This window comes from Lissotriton vulgaris, chromosome 2_2 (assembly GCF_964263255.1).
Source record: "Lissotriton vulgaris chromosome 2_2, aLisVul1.2, whole genome shotgun sequence".
Lineage (NCBI taxonomy): Eukaryota > Metazoa > Chordata > Amphibia > Caudata > Salamandridae > Lissotriton > Lissotriton vulgaris.
Window position 1 is genome coordinate 299,347,033 of NC_141688.1, and position 27,065 is coordinate 299,374,097.

Here is a 27,065-nt window from a genome sequence, read left to right on the forward strand (position 1 = left end):
AAGAAATAAATAAACGATAGTGGATCCAGCCATCCGGGGCTCAGAAAAATCATAAAAATGTTACTAGACGTGCCAGTCTAGTAACTTGAATAATCGATTCGACATACCTTTAACGTACTTTACAGGTGAACTGGTCTCAAATTGTGTGATCTTAGGCAAATATTTTGTCTCAAGGAACTGCCTTTTTCTTAATTATCACATAATACAGCACTTTCAAATATGCAAGTTCATTATTTCAGTCGTACAAAAAGACTAAACGTGAGCTTCATGTATAATAAGTATTGAGCCAACATATGGGGTACAAATGATCCCTGACTTACCTTTAGTTCACTAATAGCATTGTCATCAGGGCAGGAGCAGGAACATTTACCAGTTCATGTTTAAAAACACTTTTCATAAATATATTTTTGCATGTTGAGGTACGCCGGTTCAGCGCCTTGAGACCCTACGGGTAAGTAGTGCGCTCTATAAATGTCTTTGATTGATTGATTGAGTGCACTGTTATTTAAACAAAACCTTCCCATTAACATGTAGTGTTTCTAATAAAACTGTATAGTGCATAAACAATGTTTGGAATTTGGATTTCTGCAAAAATATTTAAAACTTGCACATCACCAAGTAAAGTATTCTGATTTGTATTGACATATAGAAATCTTTTTTTCCCACAGAATTACAAAAATGAGTCTTCATAACTAGTGACATACATGTGAAATGTTTGAACAGTCCACTTATGAGCTATTTCAGTGTTTGTTAGAAAGAAAGCCTACAATATTACAGCCTTTTATTTCACATGCTTTGCGCAGCGCGATTGTCACACAGTTCACTTTACAGAATCCTCTAACTTCAGTCACAGATAGAAAAGTAAATGTAGGACTGACATTTGACTTCTACCTCTGTTAGCGGAGCAAATGTGACAAGATAACAAGGAGTAAAGGCATCGTAATTGCTCATTCACTTTGTAAGCAAGCAGAATACTCATTACCAGCTCTCCAGAAGGGTGAGTAGTCCTTAAAAATGGCTCATTCTTAATAAATCTGTCTCTCCATAGTGAGTGGGTGAGTAGATATTCCGAGCCCTGCTATCACAACACTGAGGAATTAACAAAACATACAGGATCCAGCCATCAAAACCTCTAGGAAATTAACAAAGCATATAGGATCCGGCCATCACAACACTAGGGTATAAATAAAACATACAGGATGAAGCCATCAGCACCTCTAGGAAATTAACAAAGCATACAGGATCCAGCCATCAAACCCTCTAGGAAATGAACAAATCATACAGGATCCAGCCATCAAACCCTCTAGGAAATGAACAAATCATACATGATCCAGCCATCACAACACTAGGGAATAAACATAGAATACGAGATCCAGTTATCAGAACCTCTAAGCTATTTTAGTTAAGTGGTTCTCAGCATTGATAGCCGAGAACAGTAGGCGGGATTGTATGGAACTGCAGATCTATCACACAGCGTGTGCAGACCCATATGTTAGACTGTCACTGAGAGGTCAAAGACTATGTGGTATTATTTCTCACATAGAGATGAAACTACATGGCTGTTTCACCACTGAGCTCACAACACCTGGAAATTCTTCCTTTAGAGTCCACTGCCCATGCAAAGTATTTCACTGAGAGTTCTCTGCTCATAGAAGGGAATCTTCCTCAGAGAGTTTCATGTCATTTAAGGTCATATCTCAGTAGAGAATCTATCACTAAGACTCCACAGACCATGGATAGCCCTTTGATGAGTGCTCATTCGCCATGGAGGACCATTTCCTACTGAGAATACACAACACATGAAGGGTCTATAAGGTAAAATCCACAACACATTTAAGGTATTTTACTGTGTGTCCTCAACACAAAGTGGGTCATCATGGAGAGTACCGAAACGATGGAGGGTTTTTCATTTAGAGAAAAAAAGTCCTGTGGATACCTCAGTGATTGGTCACTAAACATGGATGATGATTCACTGAGGCACCCAAACCCTAGAGGGACTCTAAGTGGTGATCAGCAGCCCACGGACGAACACTAACTGAGGGCTTTCAGCACGTGTAACTCATTTATCACTGAGCGTGTATCAAGTTTTTTTATATGAACCTCAAACGATATACAAAATAGATTTAATATTCGGAACTACACCTCTTAGGGGCACATGCATCATACCGGCCTTTTGCGAATTCCAAATTGCGAAAAATAGGGAATCGCAATTTTGAATTCGCAAAATGGGATGCATGTATATTTTCCTAAAATATTTGTGATTCGGTAAAAATACCAATTTTTACCGAATTGCAAATATTATGCGATTTCCAAAGTGCAAAATCGCTATTCCCATTGATTCCTATGGGCCAAAAGGCCCATAGGGATCAATGGGAAGGCTTTAACAAATTGCGATTTTCTTTTTCAGAATCGCAATTTGTTCATGCATTACATGGGTGCAGGGGGGGGTCCAAAGGACCCCCCACTGCACCCCTGTAATGTATTTTTAAGTGCATGTTTCACACACACATGTCCTAAGGACATGTGTGTTTGTAACATTACACTTTAAAAAATGCATTTTTGTGCATATTTAAACATTTTCGCAAATTACCACGAGGTTCAACCTCGTGGTAATTTGCACTCCCTATTTTGAAATTCGCAAATTTCAAAACAATGATGCATTGCTTTTAAGGAATCGCAAAATTGCGATTCCTTAAAAGCAATCGCATTTTTGGAAATCGCTAAAATAGCGATTTTCACAAAAATGCATGATGCATCCCAAAAACTTATTTAGGAAGTGCAAACGGCTGAATTTACCGATTCGCACCGTTTGCACTTCCTAAATAGGTTGATGCATGTGCCCCCATATCCCTTGAAGATATGCATATCAATATATAATCCCCTATGGGTGCATTGTGAATCAATGTGATGCTGTGTTTTGTTCAAGGTGTAATTTGTAGATCAGAAGTGCAGAAAGACCAGTACAGACTGAGTTACAACAATCTGGTCTACTTAACGTCAAGGACTGGACCAAATTCTTCTGAGAGTCAAAAGGCAAAAGGGGGCAATCTTCTAGAGAAATTTTAACATAAAATAGCAAGTGGATATGAGTTTTAAAATTGAAAATCACTCCCAGATTGCGAGCTGACTCTATTGGATTTTAAGTGGCATCAAAAGAGCTAGGCCACCAGTGAGAGGGCCACACATCTGGTTTACCAATCTGAAGATCTCAGTTTTAGTGGTAGCACTCGATCAGGAACAGCAGCCTTAAGGAATTGAGTCATAAAGGGATTCCCTGAATCAAGCTGTCTCAGTGGACATTTAGCTTTAGCGAAAGCACAATGGGGCGTGAAGCACAACAACAACTGTATGTCATCTCTAGAAGAGACTTTTTCCACAGTTGAATGCAAATATTTTCACACCACTACCTTTAACCCCATTCTAAGCATCTTAGCTATACTGTGCAGGGATATATTGCTCTAACTTGTGTCCTATGCGAGTTGAAGATCATGCACGTTAATTTGCCTTGTCCTTTTACAATCAGGGTACATGGCTGTTAACGCTGAGTCTCTGTGATGGAGCCGTATCTGGTGTGATCTTAAATGAAGGAACAGTCCTTAGGATATCCTGTGCACTTACCCATTCACAGGCAGGGTCTGTAGGCAATAAGTCTATCTGTTGGAGATGGACCAGGTGTAATGCTGAATTTAGGTTCCGTCCTTAGAGTGTCCTCTGCTCGAAGTCATCTACAGGCACAATCTGAAGGTAATGAGTCTATCTGCTGGACCTCTACCTGGCGCGATGTTGCATGTAGGAGCAGTCCTTAGGGTGTCCTCTGCTCTTACCCATCCACAGGCAGGATATGGAGCTAATGAGTGTGTGTTTAAATGGAGCCCTGTCTGCTGTAATACTGAAATGAGGATCAGTCCTTGGAGTTCATTTGCTCTTACCCAACCACAAGTAGGGTCAGGAGGTAATGAGCCTACATGATGGAGCCCTATCTGCTGTGATGCTGAATATAGGATTAGTCCTTAGTGTGCCATCTGCCCTTAACCATCCCCAGGCAGGGTCTAGAGAAAATGAGTGTATCTGATGGAGCTGTATCTGGTCTGATGCTGAAAGTAGGATCAGTCCTTAGGGCATCCTGTGCTCTTACCCATCGCAGGCAGGAGTTGGAGGGAATGAGTGTATCTGATGGAGCTGTATCTGGTGTGATGCTGAATGTAGAATCAGTCCTTAGTGTGCCCTGTGTACTTACCCATCCGCAGGTAAGACTTGGAGGCAATACGTTTTTCTGATGGAGCTGTACATGGTGTGATGCTGAATGTGGGGTCAGTCCTTAGGGTGTCTGTAGTAATCTTCCTCCTTTTCTTCTCTATTGTTATCTGCCTCCTGCATGTTCTCACTATGTCATTCTTTATCTCTATAGCAATAGAAAGTTGATGTTTGAACACTCATCATCCGTTATGATTTGTCAGTTTCCAGGAAGATGCTGAGAATAACAGTCATTAAAATACAAGTCTCTGTCTAAATTGCATTTTTGGTGATTGCTTCAAATTGGCAACGAAGACTGACTGTTAGCCCATCTTCCCACGTGTGTTGCTGCTTCTTATGTGTCATTGTACTTAAAGAAGGTTGGAATTCTAAATTGTGTCTGTTATTCGTTGGCACTAGTCTGTTTTAATGCTGATGGAATCTTGGATCTCAGCATATTACTGAAGATGCGTTGGAAACTCAGCATATTTACTTTTATTGGTCATCATTCTGGATTTATTTTTGAAAGAATTTGTTTCACAACATCCGGAGAAGAAAATATGAACTGAGCACTGAGAGACTATCAATCTCAAGTAAGTGTATTGTGGATTGTGTCAGTATCCCTCTTATGACTCATTTAATTCAATGTCATCGTATGTGACTTACCCCGATCGATTGGTTGTCGTCCATGACTAGTGTGTGATTCCGGTCAAAAAATGGGAAGATACCCTTAAAATTATTGGTTAGGGAGGGGGTAAATAGATACAGAAAAACAAACCCTATCTTGTTGTTGCCTGCTATAATCACATGTTCTAATAATATTAGTGGAGAGAGCTAATTAATCTTATTAAGGAATCATTCAGTGCTTAAAAAGTTTGAGAATATCAATCAGTATTCTAACTAGTGTCACAAATTGCTAAAGCTACAAGATCAAATTTATAAAACAAGGAGAAATTCTATTAAGCTCCTCCCATTGGGTTACAATCTAATACACATCAGATTTACAATGCTTTAAAATATGTCATTATCTCAGTTGAGATAATGACGTATTAGCAATTTGTGACACATTAGAGTAGGGTGGAATGATTATGAGAGGTGATAAGTTTGTTCCACCTGAGTCATTGAGACATCGTATTATTGATTTTGGGCATGAGAGTCATTGTGGACAAATAAATACTAAAAAAAGAATTTGCAGTTCTTATTGGTGGCCCTCTATGGATCGTCAAATTTATGCTGTGGTGGAAGATTGCTTAACATGCAATTCAAGTGACAAGGTAGTAGAGATAGTTTTTCCTCCTATTCAAAATGTCATTTTGCCTGATGGTCCTTGGTTGAAATTGGCAGTGGGCTTTGTAGGACCATTTAACATTTTGCCAAGTAAGTACAAATTTGCTCTAGTAGTATCTGACTATTTTAGCAAACGGTGGGAGGTTCATTTCATGTATGATCCTAATTGATTGGAAGTTATAGAGTTTTTTCATAGTTTATTTGCAAGAGAAGAGTTCCCTAAAGAAATTGTTCCAGACAACAGAGTACAATTTACTTCAAGAGAAATGTCTGATTTCTTATGTCAATCGGGCATTACCCACTAACGAGTGGCTCTTTATCACCCACAGGCAAATGGTTTCATTGAGAGGACAAACCGCATTTTAGTGGAATGTATCCAGTGGGCTGTATCTTCAAAAATTGATACTAAAGAAGCGGTTCAGAGCATGTTGTGGGCACATCGTACAACACCAAATTCTATCACTGGTATTAGTCCGTTTAAATCACTAAGAGGTAGAGCAGCTTCATTTAATCTTTAATCGAAAACATGGGGTTCTCTTATCAACAAGGGGAATTCATCTATGAGCTGTGATTCTCAGTCAGTCTAGAATTGGTGACATGGAAGAAGGTGCACATCAGTCCAATGTAGATAACTCTAAACAATTCAATTCTAAGATTAGAGTAGGCGATTTGGTCAATATCAAGTCATATCATAATGTACCTAAAGGTCTATTCAAGTTTGGTTCTCCAGTAAGAGTTGGTGCTCTTGCTAGTCAATTGGAAAAATTTATGGAATCTCTCAAGAATTTATAAGATTCCAGAGAAAGTTGTGTCTCAATTGGATCTTGACATTGCTAATGAAAATGATGTCACTTCCACTTCCAAGGGAAATTTAAACAATGATCCAAGGTTGAAATATGTTCCTCCTCGAAGGAATAGTAGGATTCGTGTTTCACCTGAATGAATGGATATTTGATATGTGAAGTGTTAAATACATTATCAATGTTATTAGTATATATGTATTTGTTTTCATTATTTTTTGGATTATGTATGTACGTTTAGAATTGCTTTTTATATTTTATCTCATTATCATATTGTGGTTAATTTTTATTCTCATTTATTTTCTTATTTTAATGTCAATATCAAGAGAGAAAGGGAGATGTTGTAGTATTCTTCCTCCTTTTCTTCTCTATTGTTATCTGCTTCCTACATGTTCTCACTTTGTCATTCTTTATCTCTATAGCAATAGAATGTTGATGTTTGAACACTCATCATCTGTTATGAATTGTCAGTTTCCTGGAAGCTGCTGAGGCTAACAGTCATTAAAATACAAGTCTCTGTTTAATTGCATTTTTGGTGATTACTTCAGTGTCCTATGCTCTTACCCATCCTGAGGCACGATCTGGAGGTAATCTGGTTCCGCAGTGCGAGGCACAAAGCGGATACAGGTCACTGTTGCAAACTCACTCATTGCATCTTTGATGGTAGCTACATCTTCGGCACCTGAGAGACAACAGAGGAAAGGAGAGGATGACACATGTTCAAGCAACCTGGAAAGGTATCTATGAAAGACAATGTTAAGAATTGGAGTAAAAGTGAACTCACTGTAAGTGGGACTGAGGGTGTAGGGCACAGGGACGGTCCCATCCCTGGATTTAGGCCAGAAGCAGCTGTTGTTTGGACATACCCTGGCACTGCGGCCTGGTTGGACGGCAATGTCTCCCTCGTGGACCAGCTGTGAGCTGCCTACAATAGTGAAACAGAGTGATAGTAGTCAGTGTCTGTCATAACACTAGAAGGAACACGTGCACACAGAAGAGAAGGAAGCTGATTTTAAGCCTAAAGAACAATTTCAAGTAAAAAATAAAAAATGCAAGAACCTGTTATGATGCTGGAAGAAGCAGTAATTTCGGGTCAAACAACAAACCTTAGCATAAGCACCTACTTAAGAAAACAAATTACCCTAATGACTGAAAAGGCCTCAGCACACACATATGGACAGTAAGTGATTGCAGCTGATAATATTTAATGGAGATGGTTTCCTGTGTCATAAATCCCTATTCTGTTGTCATCTTATCATATCATATGGCACCACTAAAAGCATTTTACTGACTTGCCATATTGACATTGAGCATATTAAGACAGAAAAATCAAGTTAAAAATTGCAATGGCTGTATGTCTTCTAAGCGCTTTATGACTTCTTTCAGCAAACACCAGCAATGACATATATTGTCAGAGGCAGCAATTTCACCCTGTCACCACCCTAGATTCTGTGTAATTCTTCGTCCACATATTTGTGTTGATTAAGTCAGCAAATCTAAATTATGATTGTACATGTCGTTATCTGTGTTACATACAAGTCTGAACCAATGTATAGACTTCTTTGAATATTTATTAATTGAACTAGACCAAAGAGCAGGATCGATTCACACAATTTGTACCACACAAAGGTTAGTTTGATTTTCATTGTTATGGTTGTATTAACACAATCCTTCAAAATATGTACCCGTGTGAGTCAATGATTTGCTTTGATTAATAGTAGTAGTTCTGTGATGATGACATGATGCATATCTGTATGTTGTTACCAGATGTTTCTATGCTATGACTTGAAATGTGTTTGGGGAGGACTTTATGTCCCAGAGTGCATTTGTTTTTAAGTGTGTTACTCCACTCCTCTGTATGTTTTTAAATGGATGGCATCTGTTTCCAGATATTCCACGTTTGTAAAATATGAGCCAATGATTATGTATTGTGACCATGTGTAAATGGCTGCTTCAATCTACACTACAGGCTGAAGTGACAGGCCTGGGACATTCCTAAAAGTGTACTTTAGTGGGTACCACAAGGCGTGCTGCTGCCCCTTAGTAGAGTTTAATGTACATGCTCTGGGTACACATAGCACCAGATACTAGGGACTTATAAGTAAATTAAACGTGCCAATTAGGCGTAGGCCAATATGATCATGTTTTAGGGAGGGAGCAGTAGCACTTTACCACTGGTCAGCAGGGAAAAAGTAAACAGAATCCTAAAAGCCAACAAAAACGAGTTCAGAAAAGTACAGCAGAAGAAGGCAAAAATCAGGGTCGGCCCTGCAGAAAGGGCCACGTCTAGCAGCACAGCTGACTATCTAGTAACAAGTGTAGCGCCCAGAGGCCCTAAGGTTTTCTCTTACCTTGGTTCGCTTTGGTGATCTTGAGGATGTATCGGTTTAGTGCCACAGTTGACTATCACATAACAAAGTCTAGTGCCCAGTGTAGGACGTTAGCTCACTATATACTATTCCAAAGTACGGTACAGTGTTCAGAGATTCCAGTGGATCCCCAGAGGCTTTACAGAGGTTAAAGTAGATAATTCATTAGTCTCTTTTGTGGTAGTGTGGTTGAGCAGTTAGGCTTATTAGGGGGCTGTATTAAGCATTTGTTATACTCACTCAGGCAAGAAATAATTACACACTCTCAATGAATAAATCCAATACCAATTGTTTTGTATAAAAAATATACTTTGTTACTTTTATTCGTAGAACAAAAAAAGACCTCAGTTGCTGGTAAATGCCAGTTTTAAAATAGCAATACTTTTTATGTACAGTAAATTGTGTTTGCAAAACAGTAACAATCCTGTACAGTATGTTGAAAATATTTTATGATATCAAATCAGCAGGAATAGAACTTAGCAATTGCAACAATAGATGGGAATTAAGTGTGGAAGAAACACAAAGTAATCCTATGGAAGGAAAACAATTATGCACATTTATAGGTAAGTACTCAACTTTCTCTTCCAGTCTTTGGAGGTTTAGGCCAGCACTGGGCAAGGATCAGATCAAGGTAGGTACTGCATCACCAGCGGCACTGGGGCGGCCAGGTACAGAGGTCACTGGGCCCAATGGTAGTAAATAGAGACTGGAGGCACCCACAAGAGGTGCTAATTGCAGATAAGTACAGGTGGTTTCAGTGAACGGACCTAGGGGTTAGCACAAGCACAGGGAGGGGGGGCCACAAGGCAGCACCTACCATACACCACCAGTGCCACAGGGTGCCCAATGCAAGATAATGGGAATTTAGGTGGAACAAAGAGACTCGGACCATATGCCTGGATGAATGTGACCAACAGATGGGCAGATAAGTTGAGATTCCATGGATGCCTGGCCACAATCGGTTTTGCTCCTAATGGTCGGGGGGCTGAGGATACAGGGATACCTTTAGATGTCAGGTGTTCTTTAACTGAGCCGTCGCAGTTAGGAGGACCCTTCGTGATGAGGATGTAGGCGTCTTGGTGGAGTCCATGAGAGTACAGCCGCCAATAGAGTCGAGATCAGGATCGCTAGGGAGACTTTACTGGGCATGTGAGCCACTTAGACTTGGGACGTGGGCGTCGGGTGCTGTGTGTATAGGACTCATTGTTCACGCGGCATCCAGAGACCTTTTAGTTGTTTTCTTGTGGACAGGGCAGCTGTCTTTGCGTGATCTGGTCTTTGTTGAATAGCAGGCAATCTCCTCGGTTCTCTGCAAGTCGCTAGCTGCAGGACAGGGGTCGTCTTCTATGGAAATTTTTAAAGCGGTACACAGGCGGGTAGGGCTGGGACCAAATCAGTAGTCGTCTTCAGATTTGACTGCACAAAATCTTCTTCTTTGTCCTTCTTCTTAGGTCACAGATATCTTAGGCTCAAGATTCAGGGGTGAACCTAAATACTGAATTTAGGGGCATTACTAGCACTGGCAGTTAATGGAAGGTATCCAATGAGCTACTTACCTTTGGGCAAATTACAATCTTGGAATCGGAATTTGAAGAAGTTAATTTGGAATGAAAAAAACCAAGCAAAACAAATATTGTGGGCTAAATTATTCCATGCTAGTAAACAATCAAATGCAAGAGAGTTCTGGAAAATTATAATTGGTCTAGTACAACCAAATAAACTGGTTATATCATCAACTTTAACTGAGCAAGAATGAATCACATTCCTCGAAAAACATCTAAATCGGAATGGAGCAATAATAACAAAAACGGAGACACAATTCTCAAAGGGACCAGATTATGAGATTGAAGTTCAAATGGAAATATCAAAAGCCCAATTAGCAAAATTAATTAAGAAGCAAAAAGATGGTGCACCAGGACCAAATGGTATTCCCTTTGCTCTCTACAAAGAAAATCCGGAATTATGGTCAGGATATCTTATAAAGGTATTTAAGGAAATTATACAGAGAGGTGCTATTCCTGAGTCATGGCGAGGGTCATTAATCTTGCCAATCTTCAAAAAAGGAAATTGGGCGCTTCCGGAAAATTATAGGCTTATCACTTTACAGGTCACAGATGCTAAGCTTTTTGCCGGGATATTGCTTATGAATTTAAATGAATGGGCTGCAGAAAACAAGATACTGCCACTAAATAAGACTGGTTTTATTAAAGGGTTGGGAACAACGACAACCATCTTAGTATTATCTCTACTAATTGAGAAGTCATTCAGAGCTAAAAGGCCATTGTATTTATGTTTTGTAGATTTTAAATCTGCCTTTGATGGCGTCCAAAGCAATCTCCTATGGAAAAAGCTCCAGCAAAAAAATATTCCAACAGAACTGCTAAAACTGATTTAATTACTCTATAGTACAACTTGGATTAGAGTGAGGATGGGGGATGGCCAAACATTTTCAAAAGAAATCCCAGCAACTGAAGGACTAAAACAGGGATGTGTATTGGCCCCCCCTTCTTTTTAATTTTTTTTGGCAGACTTAACAGGAAATCTGTATGAAATAAATTCACATCCACCGAAATTAGCTGGCAAACAGATATCTAATTTACTGTATGCAGATGATACTATCCTTCTTAGCCATACCAAAGTTGGATTACAGCGGCTAATTAATCGAATAACCATATACGCAAAAGAAAATGGAATGGTAATAAACGAAACCAAAACAAAAATCATGGTGGTCACTGAGAACATAAATTTGAGACATAAATACAAATGGTATATGGAGAACACCGAATTGGAACAAGTTGAAGCATACAGATATTTGGGCGTACTATTCAATGAGAAGGGAAACTATCATCCACAAAAAACAGACATACAAAGGAAAGCAAATGCCTTGACGGCAGCCTTTAGGATTCTACAGAAGTCACTTGGTAACCTCACATATCAGCCTCTTTTGAAGATTGTAGGGGCAAAACTACTTCTGACCATTAAATATGGCAGTGAAGCACTTATGGGGAAGGATACTAAAATAATAAATAATGCTCTTACTAAAACATATAAATCTCTTTTTTATCTCCCAAATAATGCTTCACCTGCACAAATTAGATTGGAATTCGGATTAAATAATCAATACTATGCAAGAAAGGGTCATTTTATCAAAACCTGGGATCGGATTAAAAATGACCATGATAATCAGATATCACAGTTATTATGGCAATAAATAAATAATAATATAAAGTTATCTCAAGGAAGCGATAGAAGAGTTCGAGTTAATGCCAATTTGGAATAACATGATAAGTAAGGCATCTTTTAAAAAGATAGTCAAACGAACAACAAACCAGCTATCGCTTGTAAATGATAAAGATATGCTGGTAAAAAGAAAGCATGCATGGTCAGTGATAAATGGATATACGAAAAAGAAGGTACAAGAATATCTAGAAACACCCTGGTCTGAAAAATATAAGATAGTTCTTCTAAAAGCGAGATTTGAAATACTCCCGGGTCTTAGTCATCTCCCCCCGTGGATAAAAATGGAGATTTGCACATTATGTAGATTGTGTAAAAATGGTGAGGAGAATATTGTTCACCTTTTATGTATTTGTCCTGAACTTCATAAGGAAAGAAGAACTCTACTCAAACTACCTTTTACTATACGAGGAATAAGGACTTGTAGGAGCGCACTGAAAATGTGTCTCCACTCTAATGACATAATTATGCCTTTGTAAGGTTTTTATTGATAGTTAAATCAAAATTGGGAGATGAAGTTATAAAATTAAGAGGTATAAGGAATTGTAATGATTTTTATGGAGCAACTGCTTTTTTTATTTTACTGTTCTATCCAGTATAGTATATGTTTTTTGTATTGGCAATATTGTAAGATTTTGAATAATCAAACAATAAAGATTTTTACCACTACTTACCTTTAGGGCAACTACACGCTTTGTATGTCTCCTCACTTTGGGAAGGGGGAATCCCCTAATCTGATTGGTTACAAACTCTCTATTCAAAATGGAGGATTTTTTAAGGAGAGGTTCGCCCTAATCCAGGACACCAAGGGGTGGTCCTGAATGGGAGGAGACATACTTCTTTTGACTACTAACTATCTCGCTAAACTTTCAGCCAAAAGTGGGTCTTCGACAGGGGGATGAGCATCTCTACTGGCTGGACAGGCCCTGGCTAGCATAACAAAGGGCAGGAAGCCTTTGAGGCTCACCACCCTGAATGCTTTTCCTGCTTATGGTAGGTAGGGCGAACCTCCACTCCAAGCAGGCTTTGTTCCTAATCCACGAGAGCACATGAGGGGTCCTGAAACACGTCTCAGTGTGGCAGGCTGGTGCCGACCAGTCAGATGCACACTAGAGAGTTGGTTGTTTTTCACGGGGTATCTCTAAGCTCCCTCTGAGAGCATTTTACAATAAATCCAACACAGAAATCAGTGTGGGTTTATTGGGTTTATTGTGCTGAGAAGTTTGATGCATTCAGTAAAGCCTTCCTGGAGCTGTGGAGTTCAGAATGACACATTCCGAGGCCATGTACTCAATTTGGCTTTGCTGCACTTACAATGTCTAAGACTAGACATTGACACTATAGGAGCATATTGCTCATACAGCAATGCCCTCTCTTGTGGTCTAGTGCACCCTGACTTAGGGCCGTGAGGCCTGCTACAGGGGTGACTTACCTATGCCACAGGCAGTGGTTGTGGGTGTGCCATGACGCCATGTCGACTTGTCTGCACCAAAACACACAGGAGCATATTTACAAGCCCCAATCGCCACAGGAACTTCACTTTTAATGATGTTCCTCTGGCGATAGGCGCCTCGCCTTATTTTACAAAGTGGCTTAACGCTGCCTTGTAAATAATTTTCAAGGAAGTGAGCGACCCGGAATGCCCTTGAGGGCTTGGGTAATGAAAGTAAAAGGGTAAAGTTGCCTTCAAGGGACTCTATTTAGTCTATGTTTTATTGATTCAAGTTGTTACAAAAAGGACCAATCAATCGTCCTTGAAGTGAATAAATCAACAATTTAGCATCTTAACCAAAGAACATATTGTCAACATATAACATATAAACAAAGACACAAGGTGTATACGAAAAAATGTTTTTATCAAGTAGTTCATTAAAGGAATCAACTTCATATACAGATTATTAAACAAATAGAGATTAGGACTGTGGGTACACACATAAGTAAATTACTCAGTGACTCAACAGAACCTAAAAAAACGCCTATCCCAAAGTACATTGAATAAAACAAAGAAGGGAATAAGGTGTACTGTCGACGTTTCGGTTTCTCAGGGGTTAATTGCTGAAACCATCCTCAGGACTGTTATCAATAGTGATCTGTATAGAGATATTGTAATCTGTTTACAAAGTACTGTTACTGCATCCCATAGACGATTCGTTTGTGGATCGCAGTGTCTTTAAAGCCTGACTATTAATTGTGAGGCAATTGGCTTCATATGATATTCAAAGCTGTAGGTGAAGTTGGGTATTCACTCACAGAGCTCCGGTACTTTGTAAGGCAAAAAACATCTGGTGTGAACAGAGTAGAATCTTGTCAATCACCGGTATCAATATAGGATAATTAACATCAGTTCAAATTGGATTAGGTAAAACGATGAACAGTCATCAGTCCTGCACCGCCTAGTGTTCAAGCGAAGGAGTGGCTCCGTATTGACGAGACGTCCCTTAATTCTACTTCGCTTGAACACTAGGCGGTGCAGGACTGATGACTGTTCATCGTTTTAACATGGCAAAACAAGGAGAACTGCTTTATTTTTCCTCCTTTTTTGCTGTTTCAAGGTCTGCTGCTTTGCGCAGCACACATATAAACAGCTAAACACCATGAATTATTGTTTATGTGCAAGACGGAGACCTGTCTGGCACATAAACAATCATTAAAAGAATGACGATTTGCAACTTCTATCTGCGCTGCACAGTCCAGCACACATAGGAGTCACACATTGCCATTTGTGATTGTTTATGTGCAGGAAGAGACACCCTCCTGCACATAAACAATCATTCCCTTCAAGATAATCACTACCCCAAGACAGGCACCCTGGCACTATGGTGCCAGGGTGCCTGCATTGACGCTAGGCAGCTTAATTTAGCACCAGTGCTAGGGGTAATGCGTGGTTGCACTGTATCTTTGTGAATACAGTGCAACCCTGCATTTTCAGAATGGCGCAACGTGGTGTTAGCAAATGTTTCTTAACACCCCGCTCCTTCATTGGTTTGTGCATATGCCCCCTAGTCTGAAATGGCAGTGCTTATGTGTTAGGTGAGGTGTCTCTGAGGTTGGCACAATACATGCTGCCACCTTTAGAGATCCACTCTGGTCACAATGCCCTTGGTACCTTTGGTACCTTTTATGAGGGATTTATATGTGGACTAGAGGTGCGCAGTTGTGGAAACAAAGGTACAGTTTTGGGAAAGCCCACAGGCACTGGGAACCTGATTTGCAGGGACCCAGTGCACATTCGGTCAAAGTGCATCAGAAATTAGGCAAAAAGTGGGGGTTACCTATGCAAAAAGGGGCACTTTCCTACAACCATAAGCCTTAGGTTTTCTCTTACCTTGGTTCTCTTTGGTGACGATCTGGCAGACAAAGATCCCAGTGGCTATCTTGTAACATAGTGTAGCGCTCAGAGAACTGAAGTTTCTTCTTAGTTTGGTTTTGTTTGGGGATGATTCCGAAAATAACTGGGTTCCAGGGTTCGCTGACTATTGTTGAGTGTAGAGCCCAGAGGCCCTGAGGTTTGCTTTCACCTTGGTACATTTTGATCTCAAAGATACCTAGGATCAGGGTCACAGCTGAATATTGTGTAATAGAGTGTGGAGCCCAGGAGCCCTGAGGCTTCCTCTTACCTTGGTTCCTTATGGTGATGACGTTGAAAATGTCTGGGCTCAGAGTCACTGCTGACTACTGTTCACCAGAGTGTAGCGCCCAGAGGCCCGGAGGTTTCCTCCTACCTTGATTCCATTTTGATCTCAAAGCCGCTTGGAATCAGGGTCACAACTGAATTTCATTTAACCAAGTATAGCGCTCAGAGGCCCTGAGGTTATCTCTTACCGTAGTTCCCTTTGGTGTTGATGTCGAAGATGTCTGGGCTCAGGGTTCCAGCTGACTACTGTTTGACACAGTGCAGCGCCAAGAGGCCATGAGGACATGCTCTTATCTTGGTTCCATTTTGATCTCAAAGGGGCCTGGGATCAGGGTCACAGTTGAATATTGTGGAACAAAGTGTAGCGCCCAGAGGCCTCAAACTATTCTCTTACCTTGGTTCGTTTTGGTGATGATCTCGAAGATGTCTGGTCTCAGGGGCTCCTCTGAATGCCGGGTGTCTGAAAGAGAAGGCACATTCCCAACTTTACATCAGCTGCTCGGGCACTGGAATAGGCGGACTCAGAAAGCAGTGATAGGAGATGAAATATTCACTGAGTCTGAAAGTGCATCTATGTCTATACTCTAGGGGCCCGAATCACAAAGGTAAACGTAGGCCAAAGGTCTAAGCTTACAACTTTTGGTATTCATAAAGGTAAGTGATGAATAGTATTTCAATGTCCAAACTCGGTGCAGAGTATCTGCACTCAAGGCGGAATCTCCGCACTCCGGGCGCAGTGCGGAGGTTTTAATACCCACACCCAGGGTAGAGTCTATGCACCAGGAGTGGGGTCTCCAAACTCGGGGTGGAGATTCCACCCCGTGTGTAAAGATTCTGCCACAAATTTGAAAACTCTGCCCAAGTGAGGACGTAAAGATAATACTCGTAACATGTCTGTGTGAATGCCGAATACAGTAAACTTAAACTTCTGGACTAAAATGTATCTTTGTGAATATCATAAGACATACCTTTAGGGCCTCTTCTATGAGAAACTGATGCAGCACTGCAAGCCATTTCGCTGCACCACGATGCGTCATTTTCAAAGGATAGGAATGCGTCATATTAAGAAGAATGCGATGCATCCCTGTGCTCTCACCTGCGCTGGTGACCAGCTGGCTGCCATGCTGCAGCACGGGCACCCGTGGGTCATTTTGCATGGTTGCCTGCGCTGCGGGGATTATTATTTTTGTGCAGGAAGGCACGCCTTCCTGCACAAAAAACAATCATTGATGCCATTTTCCTCTTTCTACGCTTGCCGCAGAGCGTAGCACACAGAGAAAGAGAAACAACAAGGAGAAAGAAAAGTATTCCTCCTTGTTGCGCCATTCCTGTGCGTCCCCTGGGGAGGGGTCGGATTCTGACGCATTCTCAGTTTTACAAAATGTTGAATATCCGGGAATGTGTCAATTCCTGTGGATGGTGCGTGGGAACACCGACAGCAGCACCCGGGGAACGCCCCTTTCATCAGTGGCGGTGCGTCCATTGGGGGCGTTGGGGCGTTGCCCCACTTGCCATGGACGACTGTCACGCTGAGGAAGGATTAAAAATGTATATTATAAATCGGAGCGTGAGCAAACTATCTGCGGTAACCCCTAGCTCAGTTTACTGGGACAAGTCCGACATCGCAGATGGTGTGGGGGCGGGGCTGCGGTAGTGATTGACAGCGCAGCACAGCAGGCTGCAGAAACAGCGCAGCTGCAGTGTGCGCATGCCAATGTTTGGAGACTCATTTTTGGGACTTGCCTGCGCATGCGAACCTTGTACAGAACATTCCCCTCCCTCCCCAACAGCGACTCAGAGTGCGAGGGACCCCGGCCCCCTGGGTCTCATATGGGCAGGCACTAACCCTGCTCTTAGCCAATCCTGGCGTACTGGTGCTGCTAATGCAGCGACAGGATTGGCTGAGACTTTACCGCGCAGCCTGGTGCATTTAATTCAAAGTCAAAATGATGGATCTGATGCGACGGCGCAGCGCGTGATCTGATCCGGGGTGTGGAGAAGGAGCGGAGGTCCGGACTGAGGAAGGTAAGTTTAGTTTTCTTTATTTTATTACCCACTCGTCCCGTCCCCCCCCCCCCCCCCCCCCCCCGTAACTGCATGGCTATATGTAGACTAGCCCCACCGTCTCCGGAGCTCTGTTGCTTCGCATTCATACATTCAGGCATTGTAATACATCTTACATTTACAGACTGGGTGTGACATGTCAAATGTGCATTGCACACCATCAACAGCGCACACAGTGAGGGCCCCCGGCCTGGACTCGGATGCCAGGAAGCAGAGGGTGGGAGGGGGTCACAGCGCCGTGCCCTGCCCTGAGTCCATTGTGCGCGAGAGGCCTGGGCAGTGTGAAATATTCCTGCAGGTGAAAATTAAACGTCGCGGATGCCGTTGTGTGAACCGCCTTGTGTGGGGAGGTACTATTTACTTTGCAGTCACAGAGTGCTTTCGGCGTTGGTTGGTTTTTAAATAAATATTTACTTCGTTGGAAGTGCACCTAATATTATTTAGACACTATGTCGGGGGCAGTTTATAGCTGCCAAGTGCAAAGGGCCCCATTTCACATGTAGCGCCACAAGCACATCTAACCTTCTTAGCCAGGTAGTTACGCATTGCATGCTCGGATTTTGGAGGGCATACGTACAATGTTCGAGTGCAACTAGGCTGTCGTCATTTTCTCCGGGGGGCCTGTTGCCGTGAGCTATGTGCGTCATCGCCTCTTAGCACGGTATAACTATGAAGGAAATGCACATTTTGCTTGCTCCGAATGCATTTTTTTTATACACATTACTGGGGCCCCTGCAGCCACTTCGCGCAGCGGGGGATGGGGGGAGGTGACAGGAAGGCGTGACTGCAGAGGAAATGCAAGGGGCTTGCATAGCTCGAGGGGCACTTAAATACATATGTATTATGTTGCATGCATCCTGTTGCAGCCAACGGAGTCCTAGGATGGAGCGAGGAACGGTCCATCTATGGCCGGTGCAGTGTTACTTTTAGCGATCTAACAGTACACTGAATGTCAACAACACCCTCCCATTCCTGTGAGAACGCATGTTTTTCCTGTTCTGAGACTGAGTGGACTGGGGTTGATGGCCCTCGGCCTCTGTACTGTGAAGAGAACTAAGGCAGACCAAGGGCCATGCTTGACTCTACCCCAGTCCTTCTGGCGTTTCTGAAATCGTGGCCGGTCTGGAAATCCCAAGTTTCCCTATTCGACATATTAGCGCTAATGCAACTTCAGGACTTTAAAAAAGTTAACCTGTGGGGAGAGAGAGATACCCTGGTATTCAAGGGAAGCAAGGTCAAAGGACCACAAACTGCCTGTCATGCACTGTATAAGCAGTAGTAAAAAAAACACCCCGCCAGCATCTGTAGACCACGCCTCTTTGAAGATCAGAAACAGGAGAAATCTGTACTCGCATTATTGAAATCTGACCTAATCCCTGACCTTTCTTTCATCATCCGCTCGCGCCTGCTGCCCGGAAGTCTGGTGTTTTTCACTTCCTCTGTGGTCCAGCAGCTTTTGGTAAAGGACCTCCGCTTTCAGTCCTGACTTCAGCTCGAGTGGGCCTTGGCTTGCTCTATTGCTCACTAGTATTTTGACCACGTATAGAACTGGTGGTGTCGAATGTATCAGGAAGTCGTGAAGAATAAAGAGTGAGTGTGTGTGTGTTTTGGGTACTTCTGGTTCTGGGTGTGGGTGCTGGAAGACTTAATTTGTGTGTAAGTACCATCTCCCAAACGTCTTTTGGAAGCACTGGAAATAAGCATTTATTTTACTCTGTAGAGGAATAAAGAAGGTTAGGCGAACCTCTACCTTCCACTTTTTAAGAGCACTAAAACTAATTTTGGGAGAAATTATGTTTCTAAAACGTATCTTTACATGGAGAGTTTCCTCATTTCATGCTGGATTGGATGCGGACTTTAACTTGCTCAAAAACTAATTTGACCCACCGCTATATCACAGCAATAGCGCTATGAAGTTACTGAAGCACTGTATTAAACATTTCATGGCAGTGTGAGTTGAAAAGTGTGCATACTCACCTGTTGCGCGAGCGTTTGGGGACTGGGGTATTGCCGAGCACTAAGTTGTCTCTCAAACCGTGGTGCTGCTGAGTGAGCGGGAGCACGAAGCAGGCTCGCAGTGTGGTGGGCATTGCACTATAGTGAGTGGACCCGAAACCACTGGTGCTGCGAGTTTGTATCACATTGAAAAGTGAAGGGTGGCAGCATGTGCTCTCACCACGGAATATGCTCGTTTTATTTCCTGCTCAGCCCGTGCTATGGAAGAGGCGTTTCAGTGTCTTTTTAAGGATGTTAATACCCGCTGTGTTGTGACATTAATCGCTTGCTGTGTTGTTTGTTTGTTCAATGACATTAATCTCACGTTTGTTGTTTTTGCTTAATGACATTAACCTTGCGCTGCGTTCGTTTCCAGGAGTTTAAGACTTGAGGACTTTGAGTGTTTTACATCAGCTGTGAGATTGCAGCCACTGTTTGCAGAGTCCACAGTTACCACCAGTGCGGTTTGTGCTCTCACTGCTGGTCTGGTAAAGGGAGGGCTGGAGGCCGCTTGTAGCATTAGATACCAGAAGGGACTTCTGGCCCTCTGTCCCCGCCTCCCACCTGCCCACATAAAAAGACTTTGTGTGCTATTCAAGCAGCCCGGGTGTCTGTTTCAGAATACTTTTGCTTTAAAATTCACCATTTGCCAATCCTTTTCCAATTTTCTCGAGAGGAGGACCCAACCTGTCCCCACTTTTGTTAGCTGCGCTTGCTCACTTTGCTTGCGGCTTAAAAGTCGTGCCCAACCTTTACGCCCCACTGCTTTCAAATGTCACCAGCCGCCACTGCCTTTCATGCAGAGTAAGGTGTGAAAGAGGCCCATATGTATAAGGCCATGAAACGTCACCTAGGGTGACCTTACGTGGCCTTGTAAATGCGGGCAAGCCAAGTGCGCAGCCGATGCCTCACATGAAAGTTATTTACTGGTGGCGCAATGGGCTTGTAAATAGGCCCATTAGTCTATTGGTCTAAGTTTATTTACCTTTGTGAATCGAGCCACAAATGTGTATTTCTGGCAACTCGCTAAGATGTTCATGCACAGGTAGGGAGTGAGATGCTTAGAGCCCTGCAGGTGACAGGATATACATGGCAAAGTGGGAAAAATTAGCAGTTTCAACTAACTTATGGGACAGATACTCTGAAAATGTTTGACATGTTGAGTCCTTTCCCAAACACCGGTTCCAAATACTCAATGGAGCCGTCCGATCAATGAACCAGCCAAAGGTGCTCAGGGTTTTGCTTCATTGTGGGCTTTCTCCATGTTCACCTTTATTTTGTACATGCAGTCAGTGGAGTGAATGCTCCTCCTTTCATCCTCACACCTTGTGACTCATAGCAGCATTATGTTCATGCGCAAACCACACATCTTTACGAGGCACTGCATTCAGGGTGACACTCTCTCTCCCTTTGTAGATACACAAAATCTGGTTAAAAGGGAATAAGTAGATAGCACACCATGCAGCCGCCACCCTCCCAAGAGTATAGCGCTTCCTTATGTACAGGAGCTACGCTCAAGTTCAAAGATATTTGGACAAAAAATGTACTTACGATTTTTCTCCAGTTCATAGAAAATCTGCAAAAGAGAAAAATTACATTTTAATCACCCAATGTAAGTATGAGGATCTTAGAACTTTAGGGAATCCTAAAGCCATGTTTGAAAAGATGACATAAGATGTAGGTTGGGCTGTATGTCAAAATATTGAACTACACAATCTCCACCTGTAATGGTGTGGGCAGCAGGACATCGATTTTGCACAGTATCATCGAGGTAGTATTGGAGAGTGGAGATTTACTGTTCCGATGCCCCCTTGTTGACTTTCCTTGTTGATACTGTGCAGCTGATATCTTGCTGTCAGTATTTTTGTGGATCGATTTGTAAGCATCCATACTGTGGTGAAACACTGTGGCTCCTAGCCTGGTTTGGGCCCTTGTTTCAGGCACTCTGGGTTGCACAAGTGTCAAGGTTGGTTCATGCACCTATTCGGATTCTGACAACTGCTGAAGGAACATTTCGGAGAGAGTGTCACAAGAACAGATGGCCTTCAGCAGCACAGAGGGCTCCGAAGATGAACAGAGTTCTGTATAATGTAACAGAAGACTCTATGGATTTGTCCTGAGGTACCTCAAATAGACCCCTCATATGGGTGCACTAATACTGACGTGGGTGTAAACTCCTCTTTGTGCAGAAATGAGAATTCAAACAAGCTTACTAATTCTATACCCGCAGGTTTTTTGGGGGAAAAGATTCCTGGTACAAAGTGTCAGAATTCGTGCAGGCACACTCCACAAACTCCATGCAATAGCCATAATCTTTGTAAACACCACACTAAATACCCTCCCACACAGACCCATGCTTACAATGAGCTCAGTTTGATCTAGGAATTACATGGGCCAATCAGAGACGTGTCTGAGACGTGTCAGAGAATGAGAACCTTGGTACTGGAAAATGTCCATGGAGGTTCACTACAACAAACCCTCCCAAAGTCTCACTCCTTATAGGATTTTTAAAATAAGCCTGGGTGGAAATCATACTTTCAAAGTCAGTTCAAATTTGATTGGTTGGTTGGTTGATTGCTTTATTTCGATATGCATATATCATAAAAGCGATACAAAAAGTTAAAACAGCATGTCGAAGAAAGTATGACTGTGCAATAAATAAAAGCATTAAAAACACGTTAAACCATCATAAATTAGTTAAAAAGAGATTAAATTGATACTGACAGTCTTCTAAGTCTAATCAACCAAGCCCATTTTAAGAACTTAGCAACGGCACAAACAATCGAGGGGGCAGTGTCAGTTAAAAGAATCCGAAGGGCGACTGAGTGCTGGCGAGTACCCAATTCTCTGCAGATAGGGCCGAGCCAGCGTGTTCTTGGTCGGCCGTAATCAGGGCATTCAAAGAGAAAATGTGGCACAGTCTCTGGTTTGTCGGGACAGAGAGCACAGTATCGTGAAGAGGGCTGGGAGTTATTCCACCTGGAGCAGAGATCAGCCAAGGGTAGCAGCCCCAGCCGAAATTTGATATACAGGGACCGATCCATGGCAATTGTTATTAGGTCCATGTATGGCTCGTAGGCAACAACATCTTTTATCAACAGGAAAGCTGCGGTGGCTTTGCAATGGTGCTGATTACTGTTGCGCTTCATGCGGACCCACTCCCAGAACAGTCTTTTTAGGGTCTCCTTCGGGGGAGCGGAGTGGCTATCCCAACAGGAATCCAAGCCTAGGTCCCCTAGAAGGTGTTTGATGTTCTTCAACCATTTGATTCTGTGCCATCCGTCAGAGTGCATCACCTCAGCCAGGCCGTCAGCATAAGGTTTTAGCTCCGGTACCCTCCACAGTCGGGCCCAGAGCAAGAGGGGTCGAAGGCGAGCCTGGTCCCCTATCGCTTTACAGCCTGCATCCATGAGCACTGGGATAGTCGGACTACTTGATGGTAAGGCAAGGAGGTCTTTGATGAATTTGTTTTCCGCCTTGCACAGTAGATCCACTTTACCCAGACCCCATAATTCGGCTCCGTACAATGACCCAGGGACCGCACGGGCTTTGTAAATATCAAGTAGAGGGGCAACACAGTGTTTAGTTGAGTTATTAAACTCTTTGAGAAGAGCCCCCCCCACCCTTTTATGGGTCAGTACCATTTTGTTGATATGGGCGTTCCAGTTCATCACGTCATTGAGTCGGATTCCCAGATAATCAAATTCTGCCACTCTTTCTAGGGGTATTGAATTCAAAATAGGGGGGCGACCAAGCTTGCGGGGCGGGTGCAGAACCAAATACTTAGTCTTTTCAACATTGATGACAAGGCCCCTGGAGGTGCAGAAGTCCTGGAAACGATTCAGCAATGTCTGAAGGCCTTGGGGTGTTTTAGAAATGAGGAGGGTGTCATCGGCGAACAGCAAGGTTGGAATTTTTACGCCTCCCAGAGTGGGAGCGTCTGCTGGTTCGCCGAGGTAGGTGGTCTACCACCCCATTAATATAGAGGGAAAATAAGGTAGGAGCCAGGACGCAGCCCTGCCTTACTCCCCTCTCGACCCTGATCTTATCGGTCTTTTCCCCGTTCATCCCCCATCTAACCTGGGCATAGGTGTTATTGTGCAGTTTGATAAGGAGGTTTAATAAATACCGGGGCATCCCTAAATTGTGTAACACCCTCCAGAGTTCCTCCCTAGGAACCAGGTCAAAGGCAGTCTTCAGGTCAATGAAGGCCAAATAAAGACTGCCTTTGCCTAGCTCCACCACCTTCCAGTGTATTAACAGGAGCCTAAATACCTGTTCGATGGTTCCGGTACCTGAGCGGAACCCAGCTTGCATGTCGGACAGGATGTGGTTTTCATCCACCCATTGCGTAATCCTCCCCAAAATCACTTTCCCCGCTAATTTCTGGGACGAATCTATTAGGCTTATAGGCCTATAGTTCCCAGGTAGGTCCCTACTGCCCTTCTTGTAAATGGGGACCACCTCAGCACCCCTCCACGAATCTGGCACCGGACCTCCAGCGGAAATTGCGTTGAGGAGTACAGAAATTATTACCCCCCACTCTTCCGAGTATGCTCGCAGGAGATCACCTGGGAGGCCATCCGGGCCAGCTGCTTTAAGTGGGACCAGAGTTTTGATTTGGTTTGTAACCTCCAAAACTGTAAAGGATTCGAGGTCTTGGATTGGACTAGAGGGCGGGGTGGCAAAGGGGTCATTTAGTGGGCCTTCAATGGCAGAATAGAGATTTTGGAAATGCGAGAACCAAGTTTGGGCATTGATGGTACAGGGCCTCATAGAGTCGTCAGGTCGGTTCCTAATTCCCACCAGGTCCCAGAAGCGTTTTGCGTCTTTCCCGCGACTGGCGGTCAGAAGGTCCTGCCAGAAGTTATCCTCCCACTCTATTTTGGCATTTTTTTGACAGAGTGCGTAGTGCCTCCTGGCCGCCCTAGTCCTAGATGGTAGTTTAGATTTTACTGCTTCAATGAGAAGTGACTTCGCCTCCCTGCACTTCTGATTGAACCAGCCCAATCTGCCTTGTGGGCTAGGTTTCCTTCTATTTGTTTTGACTGGCACTACGAAAAGATCGCCAATGGCCTGTGTTATTGTGCAGAACCTCGAGGTCACCTCCGGCAGCCCGTCCACCTGGATGTCCAAATTAGTTAGGGCTGAGGCAAGAAGCTGCCTAATGGCAGAGGTTTTCTCCTCAGAGAGTGCTAACTTTGCCCACTTTAGCCGCCGACCACAGTTGGCAACTACTGACAGGTCCGGGGTGGGGTTACAGGGAGTTCTAGTCACGGGGCAGGACATCCACCTGTGAGACATGGTGAGAGAGAGAAGATTGTGATCACTCTCGACAGATGGTATAACCACCATGTCCTCCACCATGCTCCACAGATGAATGTCAAGGAGAAGGTAATCGATCCGTGACGTGTGCCCTGACCTATTGTAAGTGTGGACCCCGGCTTTGTCAGACCTGGTCCTGCCATTGGCGGCCCTCAGGCCAAACTCCATGACTATCGAATTAATCTGGAGGGCCACTTCTGACCACCTTTTAATGGGGTTCAGTTCAAGGGATGGAATCCCCCACCTGGCATCGAGTTCCTCTTGATCCGATAAGATTTCAAGGTCCAGGGGCTCAAAAGTGCAGTTAAAATCGCCCCCCACCAGGGTGCAGGACCTATGGGGTGATGAGCGGAGCTGGGCTTCTAAGCAGGATATTATTGGAGATTCTCTGCCCCCCTTTGTGCCTCGGGCATAAATGTTAAAAATGTTTAAAATAACTCGGCCTTGGGAGTTTTTCAGCACTATGTTCAAGAGATCAGGGCATTTAGTGTCCCGCTCCACCACCCTGCAGTTGAGTTCTGAAGCCACCCAAATTAGGAGGCCACCCGAAGGGCGGCCCCTGCCGGTTGCACTAGGGGTTGCTGGTAGGAAGTGGGTGGAGTAACCTGCCTTATGCAGGGGCACCCCGCTCCAGGTTTCCTGGAACATGCATATGGAGTATTGCTCCACCAGCGAGTTCCAGTCAGGGAGCGCTAGCTTCCTCTCGAGACCCGCCACATTCCAGCTGAAAACCCTAACCGAGGGGTCCGTCACAGCTGCAATGCTACGGATCCCGACGAGGGGCGGCGTCTCCGCAGCCCCCGCAACGGGAGGATCAACCAGTAAGCCGGGAACTTCTCCGGTTTCCCCTTGCTCTGGGGCATTCTTGTCGCTATCCTGGGATTGTAGTGCAGTCAAGGGGCAGCAGGTTTTTGGGGAGGGGATGGGCTCAGCAACAGGATTAAGAACCTCAAGATCATCCCCGGGAACGTCAAGGAGTCAGCAGCCCCAGAAGCCCCAGTTCTGCATTACTGGCGCTGGGTAGGGATGCTGCGCGAAGACTCCCAGGGAGGGAAGGCCGTGGGCGATATTTAGAGGAGGGGGCCCGACAGGGCATAGTGGAGTGGTCGGGAACGTACTAGGGTAAAAGAAGGATAGGTCGACAACATCGACCCCCATTCCAGCCGTACGGCCTTGGGAGCATATTGCGTGGGCGGCTCTTGTATCTTGAAAATTAACCACCACGCAATCGCCCTCAAAGAGTTTTTTCCCGTAGCCGATCCAGCTCACCCTGCGCACCCCAAGGATCAGGCCATCTACACCCACTGGAAGAGGTCTATTAGTTTTCATCCAGTGAATGACTTTGTTTTTCAGCGCCTGGGTTGTTTCCTGTTGGGATTCTTTTAAAAGGGGAACTTTGGTAAGGACAACCACATAGGGATGACATTCAGGTGGGAGGTTTACCGGGGGGCACCTGCGTGACGGGATGTGCTCTGGGACTGCTAGGGGAAGAGTTTGTGGCAAAGAGGGGGTTTTAGGCACAGGCGGATTTTTGGGAGGGAAGGTTGGTTTAGTAGCCCTAGCGACAGGTGCCGCTCCGATAGTTTTATCAGACGCAGCACTTGCCGAGAGGGCACCCAGGCCAGTCCCTTTCTTCTGTTGACTCTTTTGCGCAGGATTCGGCACAAGTGCCGTTACTGCTGAGGGGGTAGTACCGTGCACCTGAGCTACATGGGTGAGTTCACTGGTCGTCGACCGCTTCGCACCGGCCGGAGGGACAGAGACAAGGGCTTTCCCTGAGGCCGGTGTTTTAGCCGGCAACGACGGCTGGGCTCCAGTTGGTTGGCCAACTGGGGCCTCCCTAGCCACATTCCTATCTGGGATGAATTCAGATGGTTTAGGTTGCACTTTCAGCAGGGTTTTCAAGGAAAAAAAGTTGTCCCTTGTTGCCTGTTCAAAATTATCTAGTCTAACCCCCAGGTTCCTAACTTGGTCAAGTAACGGGTTGAACAAAGATTTTAACAAATTCTCGAGAGACTCGAGAGGAGTAACCTGATTAGCAAGAACCGGTGTGACTGGGGGCAGGGGTAACGGTAAAGGGAGCTCGACTGCATGCTGAGAGGGGACTATAGACCCAGGGGT

The 27,065-nt window shown here is 43.9% G+C and overlaps 1 protein-coding gene across 1 annotated transcript in view; it reads right to left on the minus strand.

Moving 5' to 3' along the window:
* The window catches only part of LOC147729343 (embryonic protein UVS.2-like), a 104,608-nt gene that overhangs the window by 66,798 nt on the left and 10,745 nt on the right, over positions 1 to 27,065 (minus strand). The window contains exons 2-5 of the mRNA XM_086959833.1: positions 21,171 to 21,195; positions 15,955 to 16,020; positions 7,105 to 7,245; positions 6,885 to 7,002 (exon numbers count right to left, since the gene is read on the minus strand). Coding sequence (XP_086815959.1) covers positions 6,885 to 7,002; positions 7,105 to 7,245; positions 15,955 to 16,020; positions 21,171 to 21,195 — 350 coding nt within the window. The remainder of the gene's footprint in view (positions 1 to 6,884; positions 7,003 to 7,104; positions 7,246 to 15,954; positions 16,021 to 21,170; positions 21,196 to 27,065) is intronic.